This window comes from Hemicordylus capensis, chromosome 11 (assembly GCF_027244095.1).
Source record: "Hemicordylus capensis ecotype Gifberg chromosome 11, rHemCap1.1.pri, whole genome shotgun sequence".
NCBI lineage: Eukaryota > Metazoa > Chordata > Lepidosauria > Squamata > Cordylidae > Hemicordylus > Hemicordylus capensis.
In genome coordinates this window covers 4478289-4491045 of record NC_069667.1, presented here as the reverse complement: position 1 = coordinate 4491045, position 12757 = coordinate 4478289, and the positions used below count along the sequence as shown (strand labels likewise).

The 12757-nt window shown below is 50.1% G+C and overlaps 1 protein-coding gene across 1 annotated transcript; it reads left to right on the top strand.

Moving 5' to 3' along the window:
- The first annotated feature begins 9557 nt into the window (after positions 1 to 9557).
- On the top strand, positions 9558 to 12343 carry LOC128335315 (protein shisa-8-like). The gene is made up of 2 exons (XM_053273341.1): positions 9558 to 9957; positions 11081 to 12343. Exons 1-2 carry the CDS (start codon positions 9681 to 9683, stop codon positions 11596 to 11598), a joined length of 795 nt encoding a protein of 264 aa, XP_053129316.1. The 5' UTR covers positions 9558 to 9680; the 3' UTR covers positions 11599 to 12343.
- Positions 12344 to 12757: the final 414 nt, after the last annotated feature.

The window sequence follows — 12757 nt, the reverse complement described above, 5'->3', positions numbered from 1 at the left end:
TCAGAAGTATATTTCTCTCAGTAACCGGCCCAGTCAAAGAAAAAAATTAATGGTGGCCGCTAAGAGTCCACACCAACTTGAAGGCACTTAACCAACCAACCAACCCGTCAATCAAGGATACCATCATTTCAAGTCCACATAACATCTGTAAGAATATTCCCTTGGTATACTCTTCTAAAATGCTAGCCTAACCCAGAGGAATCTCTTTAAATAGATAAATTTAGCCTGAGAAAGGAGCTTTCCCTTTCAAAGTTCCAATTAATGACTTCTGTTTTGGAAGGAAGATTAATTCAAACAGCATACCATCTATGCTTCCGCCACGGAGGTAGAGGACCTCCCACATTACCTGTTACAGCCGATATTAGACAAAAACATCTTGCTGACCTGACGGAAAGAATGGTGCTACTTGGCCAGTCTGTCAACAGACACTGACTTGTGCCCCTATGAAGGGAGAGGTGACACACAGAAGTATTGGGAACTAGGCACAAGGCCACAACAGGCTTCCTGCAGGTAGCTGGACCAAGGCACCTTCTGCCTCCCTGGACTGATCTGCCAATCACCAAGCAGGATCAGCAGGCTTCACTCCTTCTTGGGACCAGGACCAGGCAAGTAGACTGGCAGGCATATGGGCCACAGTCAATCCCACCCCCCAACTGAGGGGGGGGGGGGTTGACCAAAGTGCATTGGCCAGCTTCTTCCTCATCCATCATTGCAGCCAGGTCCCTTTAGCCCTCTACCTTTATGAACTACCCCTTTTTACCCCCACCTCCAGCTAACCCACCCACCAAGGTTGTGACATATGATCAGCAACTGAATTGTATAATAATTACTGACCAGATCAATCATTTGCCAATCAAGAATAAACCCCACCCACCCAGTGAGGATAAAAAAAGACCCTTGACCAAGGTGAATGTGGTACATTGGGACCAAAAAATTCCCTCGGCAGCCCCACAATGGGCGACTAGCTACTGCCTGGGAGAGGAGAGGAGAGGAGCTGCTTAACCCAGGGAGGGTGGGAGGGAGAGAGAACACAGGAGATCCGGTGAAGGAGATCCTTCCCCTCCAGGTGTGTGCTTGGAAAGGCAGTCCAAAATGATGATTGTAATTCATACCCCCTCCCCTCTCTCCAACACAAAGGTGGGGCTGGACCCCCAACTAGCTGTGTCCAGCCCTCAATCCCACACCTTCTACCTTTTCAACACAACTGCCCCTCGGGGACCATTTGCAGCAGAAGGGGTCCTTTCTCTTTAAGGAAGGTCAAGAGCAGGGCTTCCCAGCCTTTGCAACTCCAGATGTTGCTGATCTACACCTCTCATCAGCCTCAGCTGCAATGGTGCTTGGAGATGGTGGGAGTTGTAGTTCAGCAATATCTTCGAGTCTGCCACGGGTTGGGAGCCCCGGGTCTAGCAATCCTAAGAGTAGCTGTTTTCCTGATGGGATCTGCAAAGGCTTGTCTTAAACATTTCCAAGCAAAAGGTTTTTTAAAAATCTTGTTGCAAACCGCCCAGAGACGTGAGTTTTGGGCGGTGTAAAAATGTTAAATAAAGAAAGAAAGATCAAAGAAGTTGAGTGTCAGCTGGTACTGGTCATGTTTTGGCCCTTTTGGCTTGAACATCTCAGATGCTGTGGAGGAATGGATCAAAACGACCCTACTACTGTCGATTAATCAGCTAGGCTGACAGGGAAGTAACTGAGAGCCTCCTTGTTCAATGGGAGCCACTTCCTAGGAAACACGCGAAGGCTCGGGCTGAGTTACTCAAGAGTCAGTCTCCTAGAATGTTGCGCCCCAGAGAAACGAAGACCGGCCTCAGGGCACGCGCGAGGTCTACCGGGAAGCGTTTTGTCCCAATCCTTTAGAAGCGGGTGAGAAACGCGGGCGTGGTCCTTCTTGGTAGACGGGCGGGGATCGGGGCCGCTCCAGTTGCAGAAGCGCTGCGTTCCCTGGCCTCATAGGCCTTCCAGGCTGACAGATAGAAAGGCTGGCTGCCGGAGAGCGTCCCCTTTGCCGTGTGCTTGGATATCGACGGAGATTTCGCGGCTTGGAAGAGGACTGTTAGTTTCGGCAGAGCAAAGGCCGCCCCGTCGGGCTTTCCTCGCGATGGGGTGGGCTTCGTTCTGCGCCCTGCTGCTGCTGCTGCTGGAGGCTCTCGGCGGCGGCGGCTGCTCTGGGAGGCCTGAGGGAGAAGTGTGTCTGGGCTGGAGATACGACAGGGAGCCGTCGGAGGACCCTTTCCAGTGTCAGAAGGAACCCGGCGGGAAAGACGCCCCGTTCTGTTGCGGGACCTGTGACTTGGCCTACTGCTGCTCCTCCGAGGAGTACAGGCTCGACCAGGCCCAGTGCGCTTCCGAGGCCCGGAAACAAGCCGAAAGTAGCTTTTCCCTGGGTAAGAGTCGTGTTCTAGCTCTCCGGAGGACTGGAGGAGATATTGTGTGGAGAGAGCTGGTAGCATGCACGCCTTGTCCCCTTTGCTAAGCAGGGTCTGCCCTGGGTGGTGGTGGTGGTGGTTGTTTCAATTTCTATACCGCCCTTCCAAAAATGGCTCAGGGTGGTTTACACAGAGAAATAATAAATAAATAAGATGGTTCCCTGTCCCCAAAGGGCTCACAATTTAAAAAGAAACACAAGATAGACACCAGCGTCAGTCACTGGAGGTCCTGTGCTGGGGGTGGAGAGGGCCAGTTACTCTCCCCCTGCTGAATAAAGAGAACCACCACGGTAAAAGGAGCCTCTTTGCCCAGTTAGCAGGGGTTTGCATTCGAATGGGGGGCTACATAGCAGCGCTGTCAGCTATTCCCCTTTGGGGGATGGGGCCACTCCCGGAAGAGCATCGCCCGCTTGCGTGCGGAAGGTCCCAAGTTCCCTCCCTGGCAGCATCTCCAGGATAGGGCTGAGAGAGAGACTCCTGCCTGCAACCTGAGAGAATCTGCTACCAGTCTGGGTAGACAAGACTGAGCTAGATGGACCAAGAGTCTGACTCAGTCGGTAGAAGGCAGCTTCCTCTGTTCCTAACATGACAGCCTCAAGGAACTGGAGAGTTGATCGTTGTCTCATTCTTATACCTAGAACACCCAAAGCTCTTTTCTGTTCATTCATACTGACATCATAAGAACAGAAGAGCAGCCCTGCTGGATCAGGCCCAAATCCGATCTAGTGCAGCATCCTGGTTCACATAGTGTCCCACCAGATAGCTCTGGGGAGCTCAGGTGCAAGAGGTGAGGGCATGCCATCTGAGGGCGAAGTGTGTCATGTCTGGCCTGGATGTGTTGCCTGGAACGGTTGGGAGAAGCTCTCTGGTGCATGAAGCACCTTGACTGAGAGGACACCAAGTTCTGTTGTGGGACCTGCTCCCTCGCCTATTGTTGCTCTTCCGAATGTGAATGGATTTGTGCCATTGTGCTCCCTTTGGGGAGATCCGGGAGATCTGGGGGCCCAAATCATCTTGGTGCACCTCTGGGCGGGGGCACGCTCTCCAGCTGTCCGTCACAATTGCTAACTATGATCTTTTGTCTTTCCAGAGATGACGATGACGTTGATTATTATTGGTATGTGCATCTTGATGGTGGCTGTGGTAACCCGAGTCTATCTCCCCCGCTTCTGTTACTGGCTCCTACTTAAGTGGGGCTCACCCAGAGAGGCAGGGAAGCAGAACTCATCAGAGAACGCTGACCCTTCCTCCGGCCATGGTACCTCTGTGAGCAGAGGTGCTGAGGACCAGGAAGGCACCTCTCATTCTCCCCCTCCCTGTGGATTCTATGTGAGCAGAGCATCCTGTGGTGCTCAGGACCCTCAGAGTGCTGCTCATTCATCCTCAGACAATGACTCTTTTTGCAGCTATGAGACCTGTGTGAGCAGAGCATCCTCTGGTGCTCGATACCCTCGAAGCATCTCCCATTTGCCCTCTGCATCTGCTGAAACACCTCTGGGGCCATTCCAGCAGGCAGATGCTGGAGCCCTGGAGCCAGAGGAAACAAACTCCTCTGCAGAGGTGCTTAGAACCCTTTCGCCTCCTTCTGTGGAGCCCATCTTCATCCCTCTCTTGGAAACTCGCCTCTAACGGTTAGTCTAACCACCCTCTCCAGTGGAGGTGGTTTGTCAAGTAACTCTGCCAGAGTAAAACTCCTTGCTTTTACACACATACACACACACACGTTTTAGAATCAAAGGAATCAACTGACCCTATACAGATGATTTTAAGAGTGTGCATGAACTAGGTGTTTTTAAATAAACTTAGTTATTTTGTCCAAGCTGTCCTTCGCCTTTTTTTCCCTAAACAAGAGACTGGTGTCTCCTCAAGATTAGGGCACATGTTCAGAATGCTGCTCTCCTCCCCCCCCACCCCGCTCCCGTTTAATAGGGTAATTTGAGGGACCCCACCTGAAGGGCAAAATCTGTGTCCCCACCACCGACGGTCCGCTGTCTTAAGGACTGGGGAGCTGTGCTGGAGGAGGGTAGGAAACTGTTTGACCTGACAGTCCTATACATTTGTCCCAGTACAGCATTGCAGATAGGAAGGTGCAAATCAATTTGGGTACAAAATGATTTGTACCCAGATCTACCTGTTTGGGGAGATTGGTGGATAAAACAAATAGCCTCTGTGCTAGCTGGCCAGATTCAGATCCAACACAAATCGGGCTGATTCGATTCGGGTACAAATTGAATTTAAAAAATGATTCATGCACATCCCTAATTGCAGATCATCTGCTTAAACGCAAAGTGTGTCCATGCATGGGTAACATTCTTCACCATCCTAAGGACACTTGAAGGGTTTTCTTTCACTCTGAGCTGGGAAGGCTATGGGATTTCTTGTGTTGCTCAATTTCCAAATGCTGAAAGAGGGAGAAGGCCTGGATAGCAAGAACAGGCAAGCAGCAATCTGTACCTCCTGGGTCCAAATGCTTCCACCATGAGAGGACAACCACTTGTCAAATGTATGCTTCGTAAGTAGATAGTAAATCAATAAAATGCTTGTTTTGACCTCCTGGAGTAGCTTTATTTTAGCAGCTGTTCCAAGGAGGCGGGTTTCCTGTGGCCAAAGGTTTTGGCTGCCCTGCACAGATCTCTGGATGGGAGTTGCACTACTAGTCCAACAGTGATGAGCCCAAGGTTGGCTAAGCCCAGCCCTCTGCCATCGGTTAAATGGGCATACCTTGAACACCAGCAACACTTCTCCCACTTCAGAAGTGGGAGAAGGTTTCAGTCTCCCAGGACTTTCCACTGTTGGCTTCTTACTTCAAAAGGAGATTCTGGTGGGGAATGGCTGGATTCTAATGTAGCAGAAGGCTTGATTTCATTTGTGTTTAGTGTGAAGGCACTGAGGCAGGCACGAGTTTCTTATTTCAGACCTATATGCAGCAACTTAGTTCAGCTAGAAAGGCTGCAATGTGATCTGATGCATTGAGATAGTTTCCTGCACCCCTGTAAATTCTGGCTGCCCCACACTACTGCCTGTCACCATCTTGCAAGATGCAATTCCCTGGAGGGGCTGGGTTTGTGCTTGCCCTGGTGTTTGTAGGGAGGGGAGTCTGACTCAAACTAAGGGTAAAGTGTGCCATCAAGTCAGTGTCGACTCCTGGCGCCCACAGAGCCCTGTGGTTGTCTTTGGTAGAATACAGGAGGGGTTTCCCATTGCTTTCTCCTGTGCAGTATGAGAATATGCCATTCAGCATCTTCCTATATCGCTGCTGCCCCCAATAGGTGTTGACTGTAGTCTGGGGAACATAGCAGCGGGGCTTCGAACCGGCAACCTATGGCTTGCTAGTCAAGTCATTTCCTGCTCTGCCATTAGGTGGCTTCTTGGAGGCAAAAGAGAGAGGATCGTCTGAATGGTGTTTATTGTCTGCAGCAGCTAAAAGAGGCCCAGTGCTGGGCCCATAACCTGTTGGAAATTCTCTGTGGTGAGAGAATCCCTTTTTCATAATAGCGGAGTGCACAGAGGCACAACACAGTGGAATTTGCTTAGGCATGTGCGTATGCTCAGAGTAAAGTAACTTGGAGCCAGTTCATAGTTTCAAATCAATATATAAGGCATTTATTAAGGAACTCCATTCTAGATAGGAAAGTGAGGAGTGAGGATCGCTAATCTGTCTCTCTAGCTGGATGCAGATGGATTCTGCATCTTCTCTGCACATATGGTGCAGGGAGAGAGGCTTGCCATGTTGCAAGGTAGAAGGGCAGGTAGGGGAGAGAGAGAGAGGAAGGAAGTTAATCCCTGAGAGTACCAATCTACATTTCAAAGGGATAGTGTCAGAGCAGTGGAGAAGGGATGACCACTGTCTTGACCCTCTAGCCTCTGACTCACTAGTCTGTCCTCCACTGTCTGAGAGGAGACAGCGCAAAGTCCTTAACTTCCAACACATTGCTGAACAGTTTTCATTTTGAGATTGAGTGGACCATGGATGTTAGTGTGACTCAAGAGGGCACCCAGCAGAAGCTGCTGTGGGCACATGAACCCCAGCTTGTGGGGGATAAGTTGGAATACTCCTCCTCAAACTTCCCCAGGCTGCATTTAAGCACCTTCTCCCCCACATCCCACCCCACCCACTAGTAATAGTTATCCTTGTGTAACTAAGCACTGCTTTCAACACAGACTCTCTTCCCCCAAACCATATTTATATCCTACTACTGCAAATACTTATATACCGCTCTTCAACCAAAGTTCTCAAAGCAGTTTACATGGGGGGGGGGATGACAAATAATGCATAGATAAGGTGGCCCCCTGTCCCCAAAGGGCTCACAATCTTGAAAAGGAACGTAAGCTAGACACCAGCAACAGCCACTGGAGGGATGCTGTGCTGGGGCTGGAGAGGGCCAGTTGCTCTCCCCCTGCTAAATATAAGAGAACCACCACTTTAAGAGATGTCTCTTTGCTGGGTTAGCTAATAAACCCTCTCTATCAAGGTCAAGAAATGCAGCTGGGCTTGGCCACGATTCCCACCTGTCCTTTCACCGCTTCAGCCATTTTCCTCACACACCCTTCCAACCTCGGAGGAATTGGTGAAGACTGTCCTTTAATCGGACAATAGACCTCCTTGTCCCTGATTGGTGTGATCTCTGCCAGACCGGTTCTGGCTCTATTTACTGGGAAGAAAGGTCCTCCAATGGGCTTACTTCTGAGTAAACATCCGTAGGTTTGGGCAACGCAGCTGCATCGGGTACAGCCGGGCAGCGTGATACTTGGCTTGCTTACTCAGAAGTAGTTCCCTCTGAGTTCTGTGTCTTCTTTCCCGAGTTCAGTAGGAGGCGATCCTATGTATATTTAGAAGCAGCGCCCAATACAGGTGAAACTCAAAAAATTAGAATATCGTGCAAAAGTTCATTAATTTCAGTAATGCAAATTAAAAGGTGAAACTGATATATGAGATAGACGCATTACATGCAAAGCGAGATAAGTCAAGCTTTAATTTGTTATAATTGTGATGATCATGGCGTACAGCTCATGAGAACCCCAAATCCACAATCCCAGAAAATTAGAATATTACATGAAACCAATAAAACAAGGATTGTAAATAGAACAATATCGGACCTCTGAAAAGTATAAGCATGCATATGTATTCAGTACTTGGTTTGGGCCCCTTTTGCAGCGATTACTGCCTCAATGAGGCGTGGCATGGATGCTATCAGCCTGTGGCACTGATGAGGTGTTATGGAAGACCAGGATGCTTCATTAGCGGCCTTCAGCAATTCTGCATTGTTTGGTCTCATGTCTCTCATTCTTCTCTTGGCAATGCCCCATAGATTCTCTATGGGGTTCAGGTCAGGCGAGTTTGCTGGCCAATCAAGCACAGTAATCCCATGGTCATTGCACCAGGTTTTGGTACTTTTGGCAGTGTGGGCAGGTGCCAAGTCCTGCTGGAAAATGAAGTCAGCATCCCCATACAGCTCGTCTGCGGAAGGAAGCATGAAGTGCTCCAAAATCTCCTGATAGACGGCTGCGTTGACCCTGGACTTAATGAAGCACAGTGGACCAACACCAGCAGATGACATGGCTCCCCAAATCAACACAGACTGTGGAAACTTCACATTGGACTTCAAGCATCTTGCATTGTGTGCCTCTCCATTCTTCCTCCAGACTCTGGGTCCTTGGTTTCCAAATGAGATGCAAAAGTTGCTCTCATCAGAAAAGAGGACTTTGGACCACTGAGCAACAGACCAGTTCTTTTTTTCTTGAGCCCAGGTAAGACGCTTCTGACGTTGTTTGTTGTTCAGGAGCGGCTGGACAAGAGGAATATGACACTTGAAGCCCATGTCCAGGATCCGTCTGTGTGTGGTGGCTCTTGATGCACTAACTCCAGCCTCAGTCCACTCCTTGTGAAAGTCTCCAACGCTTTTGAATGGCCTTTTCCTGACAATCCTCTCCAGGCTGCGGTCATCCCTGCTGCTTGTGCACCTTTTTCTTCCACACTTTTCCCTTCCACATAACTTTCTATTGATGTGCTTTGATACAGCACTTTGGGAACATCCAACTTCTTTTGCAATTACCTTTTGAGGCTTTCCCTCCTTATGGAGGGTGTCAATGATGGTTTTCTGTACAACTGTCAAGTCAGCAGTCTTTCCCATGATTGTGATTCCTAATGAACCAGACTGAGAGACCATTTAAAGGCTCAGGAACCCTTTGCAGGTGTTATGGATTGATTAGCTGATTGGAGTGGGACACCTGGAGCCTAGACTGTTGAACCTTTTCACAATATTCTAATTTTCTGGGATTGTGGATTTGGGGTTCTCATGAGCTGTATGCCATGATCATCACAATTATAACAAATTAAGGCTTGACTTATCTCGCATTGCATGTAATGCGTCTATCTCATATATCAGTTTCACCTTTTAATTTGCATTACTGAAATTAATGAACTTTTGCACGATATTCTAATTTTTTGAGTTTCACCTGTAATTTCAGTGAGGCTTACTCTTGAGTAAGTGTAAGACTCGCAGCCTGAGCCCACTGCCGCTTTCTTGGAAGTAAAGTTGATTTATCCTTGGGGAGTTACTCCCAAGGGGGTTATAGCAATAGCACTTACTCTGGAGTAAGTCCTGTTTGAACCAAGTGAGAGCCATTTCCAAGGAAGGATGCAAAAGAACCGGGCTGTGTTACTGAAGAGTCGGCCTCATTGAACTTAGTGTCCCATATTTTATTGTATTTAGTACATTTCTATACCTCCCAAAACGCAAGTTCTCTGGGCGGTTTACAAAACAATAAAAATAGCCAATAAAAGATTAAAACATTTCAACAATTAAAATTAAAAAGTTAAAACTATTAAAACACAATTAAAGCAGTATCTAATTAAAAGCCTGGGCGTCTTGACTGCCGTTTTGGAAGTTGTAAGAGATGTTTACTTCCGAGTAAACACAGCATCCCGGCTGCTTGAGGCCCACTAATCAGGGGCCGGAGCTGTCGCTTCGGAACCATTCTAATCCCCTTCGGAGCAGAGGAGAAGAGTAGGCGTAGGCCGGCGGGGTCCTCCTTGAGAGCAGGGCGGGGATCGGGACCAACGCAGCTGGAGGTGAGCTGCGTTCCCTGCCCTCATTAAGGAGATCTCCCTGCCGGGATATAAAGGCTGGTTGCGGGCAAGGTTTGACTAAGGCGGGGCTCTTGAGGGTTTTCAGAGATCGCGTTTCCAGGAGGGCTGGCTGGCACCGTTTTGGAAAATCACCCAGAAGGAGTTGTTTTGCCGTAAGTAGGCAGATGGGGATCATTCGGTGGTCTGCGCTGTTACTGCTCCTCGGCGTTTGCTCCGCGAAGAAAGCGGGCGAAGTGTGTCGTGGCTGGGTGTACGGGACCGAGTCGACGGAAAATGATTTCTGGTGTCCGAAAACGCGGGACGGAAAGGGCGCCCAGTTCTGCTGCGGGACCTGCGAACTGCCCTATTGCTGCTCGTCGGAAAAGGAGCGCCTCGACCAGCGCCAGTGTCTCTCTGACGGCCGGCCACGAGCGAGAAAGCAGCCTCGGGGGAAACCCGAAGGTGAGAGATTGCTCCAGCCCCGCGGGCGGGTAGCGGCGAGCGCAGCAGCGCGGGGTATTATTAGAGAGAGACCTCTTAGCTGTCTCCAGTTAATGCCGAGAGAGAGGAACAAACTTGAGAAGGGGCTCTAAATGGGTAGAGGAGCCTCCTAGCCAAACCATCTAATGGCGCAGCAGAGAAATGGTTGACTAACAAGCAGAAGGTTGCAGGTTCGAATCCCGCTGGGCAGCAGCGAGATAGGAGGAAGGATGCTGAAAGGCATCGTCTCACACTGAGCGGGATGAGACAATGGGGAAACCCTCCTGTATTCGACAAAAGAAAACCACAGGGCTCTGTGGGCGCCAGGAGTCGGCACACTTTACCTTACCTTTTGGCCAATACTAGATGACCTTCCCTTCCTGTAGAGCGAAGACTGGTGGCTTTACAATCGCTGGGGGGGGGAGAGAGAGAGAGAGAGGTGGGTTCTCAAGGAAGAGAAGTGCTCTGCTGGGTTTCTTTTCTCCATCCTGGAGAACGACTTGGCGGATGCAGCTGGCCCGTCCTGTAGCCCTGACCTCTGCCTCTACACTGAATTCTAGTTCTTGAGCATCAAACTGGGAGCTTGCAAATGGCGGGGGGGGTGGGGAGAGACCTCCTGCTTCGGCCTTGGCTGCAAACCTTGATCCAGTGCCCGTGTCCAGCGTTCTGTTCACTGTTCCCTCTAACAGGGATTCCCAGACGTTGTGGACTACAACTCCCAGAATCCCCAGCTGCAATGGCTTTTGCTTGGGGATTCTGGGAGTTGTAGTCCACAACGTCTGGGAATCCCTGTTAAAGGGAACACTGGTTCTGTTAACTTGTGTGGCCTGGAAGGGAATGAATAGCCAGAAAGCTGCAGTGACTGTGGATTGAACAATATATGGGCTGGAAGCTGGGTGGGGGTGTCCCCTGCCCGTGAAATTTTCTGAAAGGGAAGGAAATGGAGAAGGTCGGCTAGGGTGGCTGCTGGGCTGGAGCAAAGGTACAACTAGGGCGGCCAAGGAAGGCTTGCCTTGCATACGGGAGAAGGGAGGGCCTTGCGTGCGGGGGGGGGGGGCAGGGGCTGTGGCAATTGATAACGACGCTTCCTTTCTTCTCTTTCCAGGGACCGGGGCAGTTGCCGAGGAAATGACCACCACCGACATCGTGGTTTTGGTCCTCGGTCTTGTTTCTTGCTTTGTCTGCTTGTACTTCTGCCAAATTTGCCCCAGGCTCATTGATGTGTGGCACTCAGGCAGAGCAGTCAGAGCAGCACGGCGGCGTCTGGCCCAGTCCGAGGACCTGTTTGAGGACTTCCACTCCCCCTTTAGGCGCCCTGCCACTGATGCTCCCCATAGCTATGGTGCGTGTGTGAGCCAGGCATCTGCAGGAGCTGAGGTCCATCAGGGCACCCCTCCTTTGCCTTCTGACCCTCCTTCCGGCCGTGAATCCGGTGTGGACCGAACATCCTCAGGTGCTCAGGACCCTCGGGGTCCCTCTCTTCTCCGTTCTGCCAGTGCACCTGTTGTCCAGCATACAGATCCTGCAGCCCCTAAGCAAACCAACTTGCCTCCAGGAGCTCTTCGGGTTAGAACTGTTTCATCTCCTCCAGCTGGCCAGCCCAGCTTTGATCCTTTCCTTTAGTGCTTCATCTGGTCAGTGGGGTATCCAGCCAGCCTTTTCATCAGGGGTGCTACTTGCAAATACATCTACAAGAGCAAAACTCCTGGCTAGATCTCCAAGTCTGATCTCATTGGTCTGGTGGGCTCCTTCACTGGGGCAAGACTGGACAATCCTCCAAGATCCGAGGGTTGGGCTCTTGAGCACTGAATGGATTTTATATTGTTGGGGCTGTGTAATCGCCTGCAGTTTGGCTGCACCCTTGCAGGTGGTAAGTTTGAACAATCTTTGTTTTGAGGCAGGGAGATCTGGGTGGGTCAGCCTGGCCTACAGTGGTCTGCCTGGGGCCACATCTCCCTCCTCCTCCCTGCTCCCCAGATGGTCATGTGGTGGGGTGCATTTCTGGAAGCTCTGGATTTGCTAAGCACAGGGGGCACATTCTTGGAAGTTGCTCCCTTTTGGTGCTCTGGTTGGGATGAAAAGTCTTCTGGCTGAGATGCAATGTCTGCCTTCTGGTCTTAGAAGAATGTCTGTCTCTAGTTGCCCAAGGCTTTTTTTAAAAACTTGAAACTTGTGTATGATCACGACCCCTTGTGTGTGTTAACCCTGAAGAGGTAAAACAGGCAAGCAGCAGCATGTACCTCCGGAGTCCAAAGGCTTCTGCCGTGAGAAGCCCTTTCTAGCACAGTCACTTGACCAATATATATATATATATATATACTTTTATAAGCATATGTACTAAATCAATAAAATGTGTGTGGTTTTTTTATCTTGGCCTCTTGCTGTGACTTTGCTTTGCCCTCTGATGCAACAAGATGCTTTTCTGTGGCCCACACAGTTCTCCTGATTTCCTCCATCTTGAAGGATGCAGTTCTAAGCACGGTGGAATGACTGGGTCCATACTAGCCAAGGGCAATCCTTCCATGAGGCGAGGTGAGGTAGTCAACTTGAGTAGCAGGTTACTGGGCTATCAGCAGCGTGGCCAGATAACCTCCTCTCTCCTCAAATGGAGAAAGCGGGGTGAGTTGGCACAGGTGCACAGATATTTGAGCTACTGCAGAACCTCCCACTTGGGTTGGGAGAGCTAGACTGACCTCAGTGCTATGTAATATTGCATATGAAAACTAAAAGAGGTCCAGCCGTGCACTGTAGGTGGTTCTTGTTACACATAAGAACAGCCCTG

Bases quoted from the DNA above. Each gene is read 5' to 3' on its own strand.
- LOC128335315 (XM_053273341.1), top strand. From the start codon at position 9,681: ATGGGGATCATTCGGTGGTCTGCGCTGTTACTGCTCCTCGGCGTTTGC. The intron at 9,958-11,080 runs GTGAGAGATTGC...TTCTCTTTCCAG, and splicing joins GCCTCGGGGGAAACCCGAAG to GGACCGGGGCAGTTGCCGAG.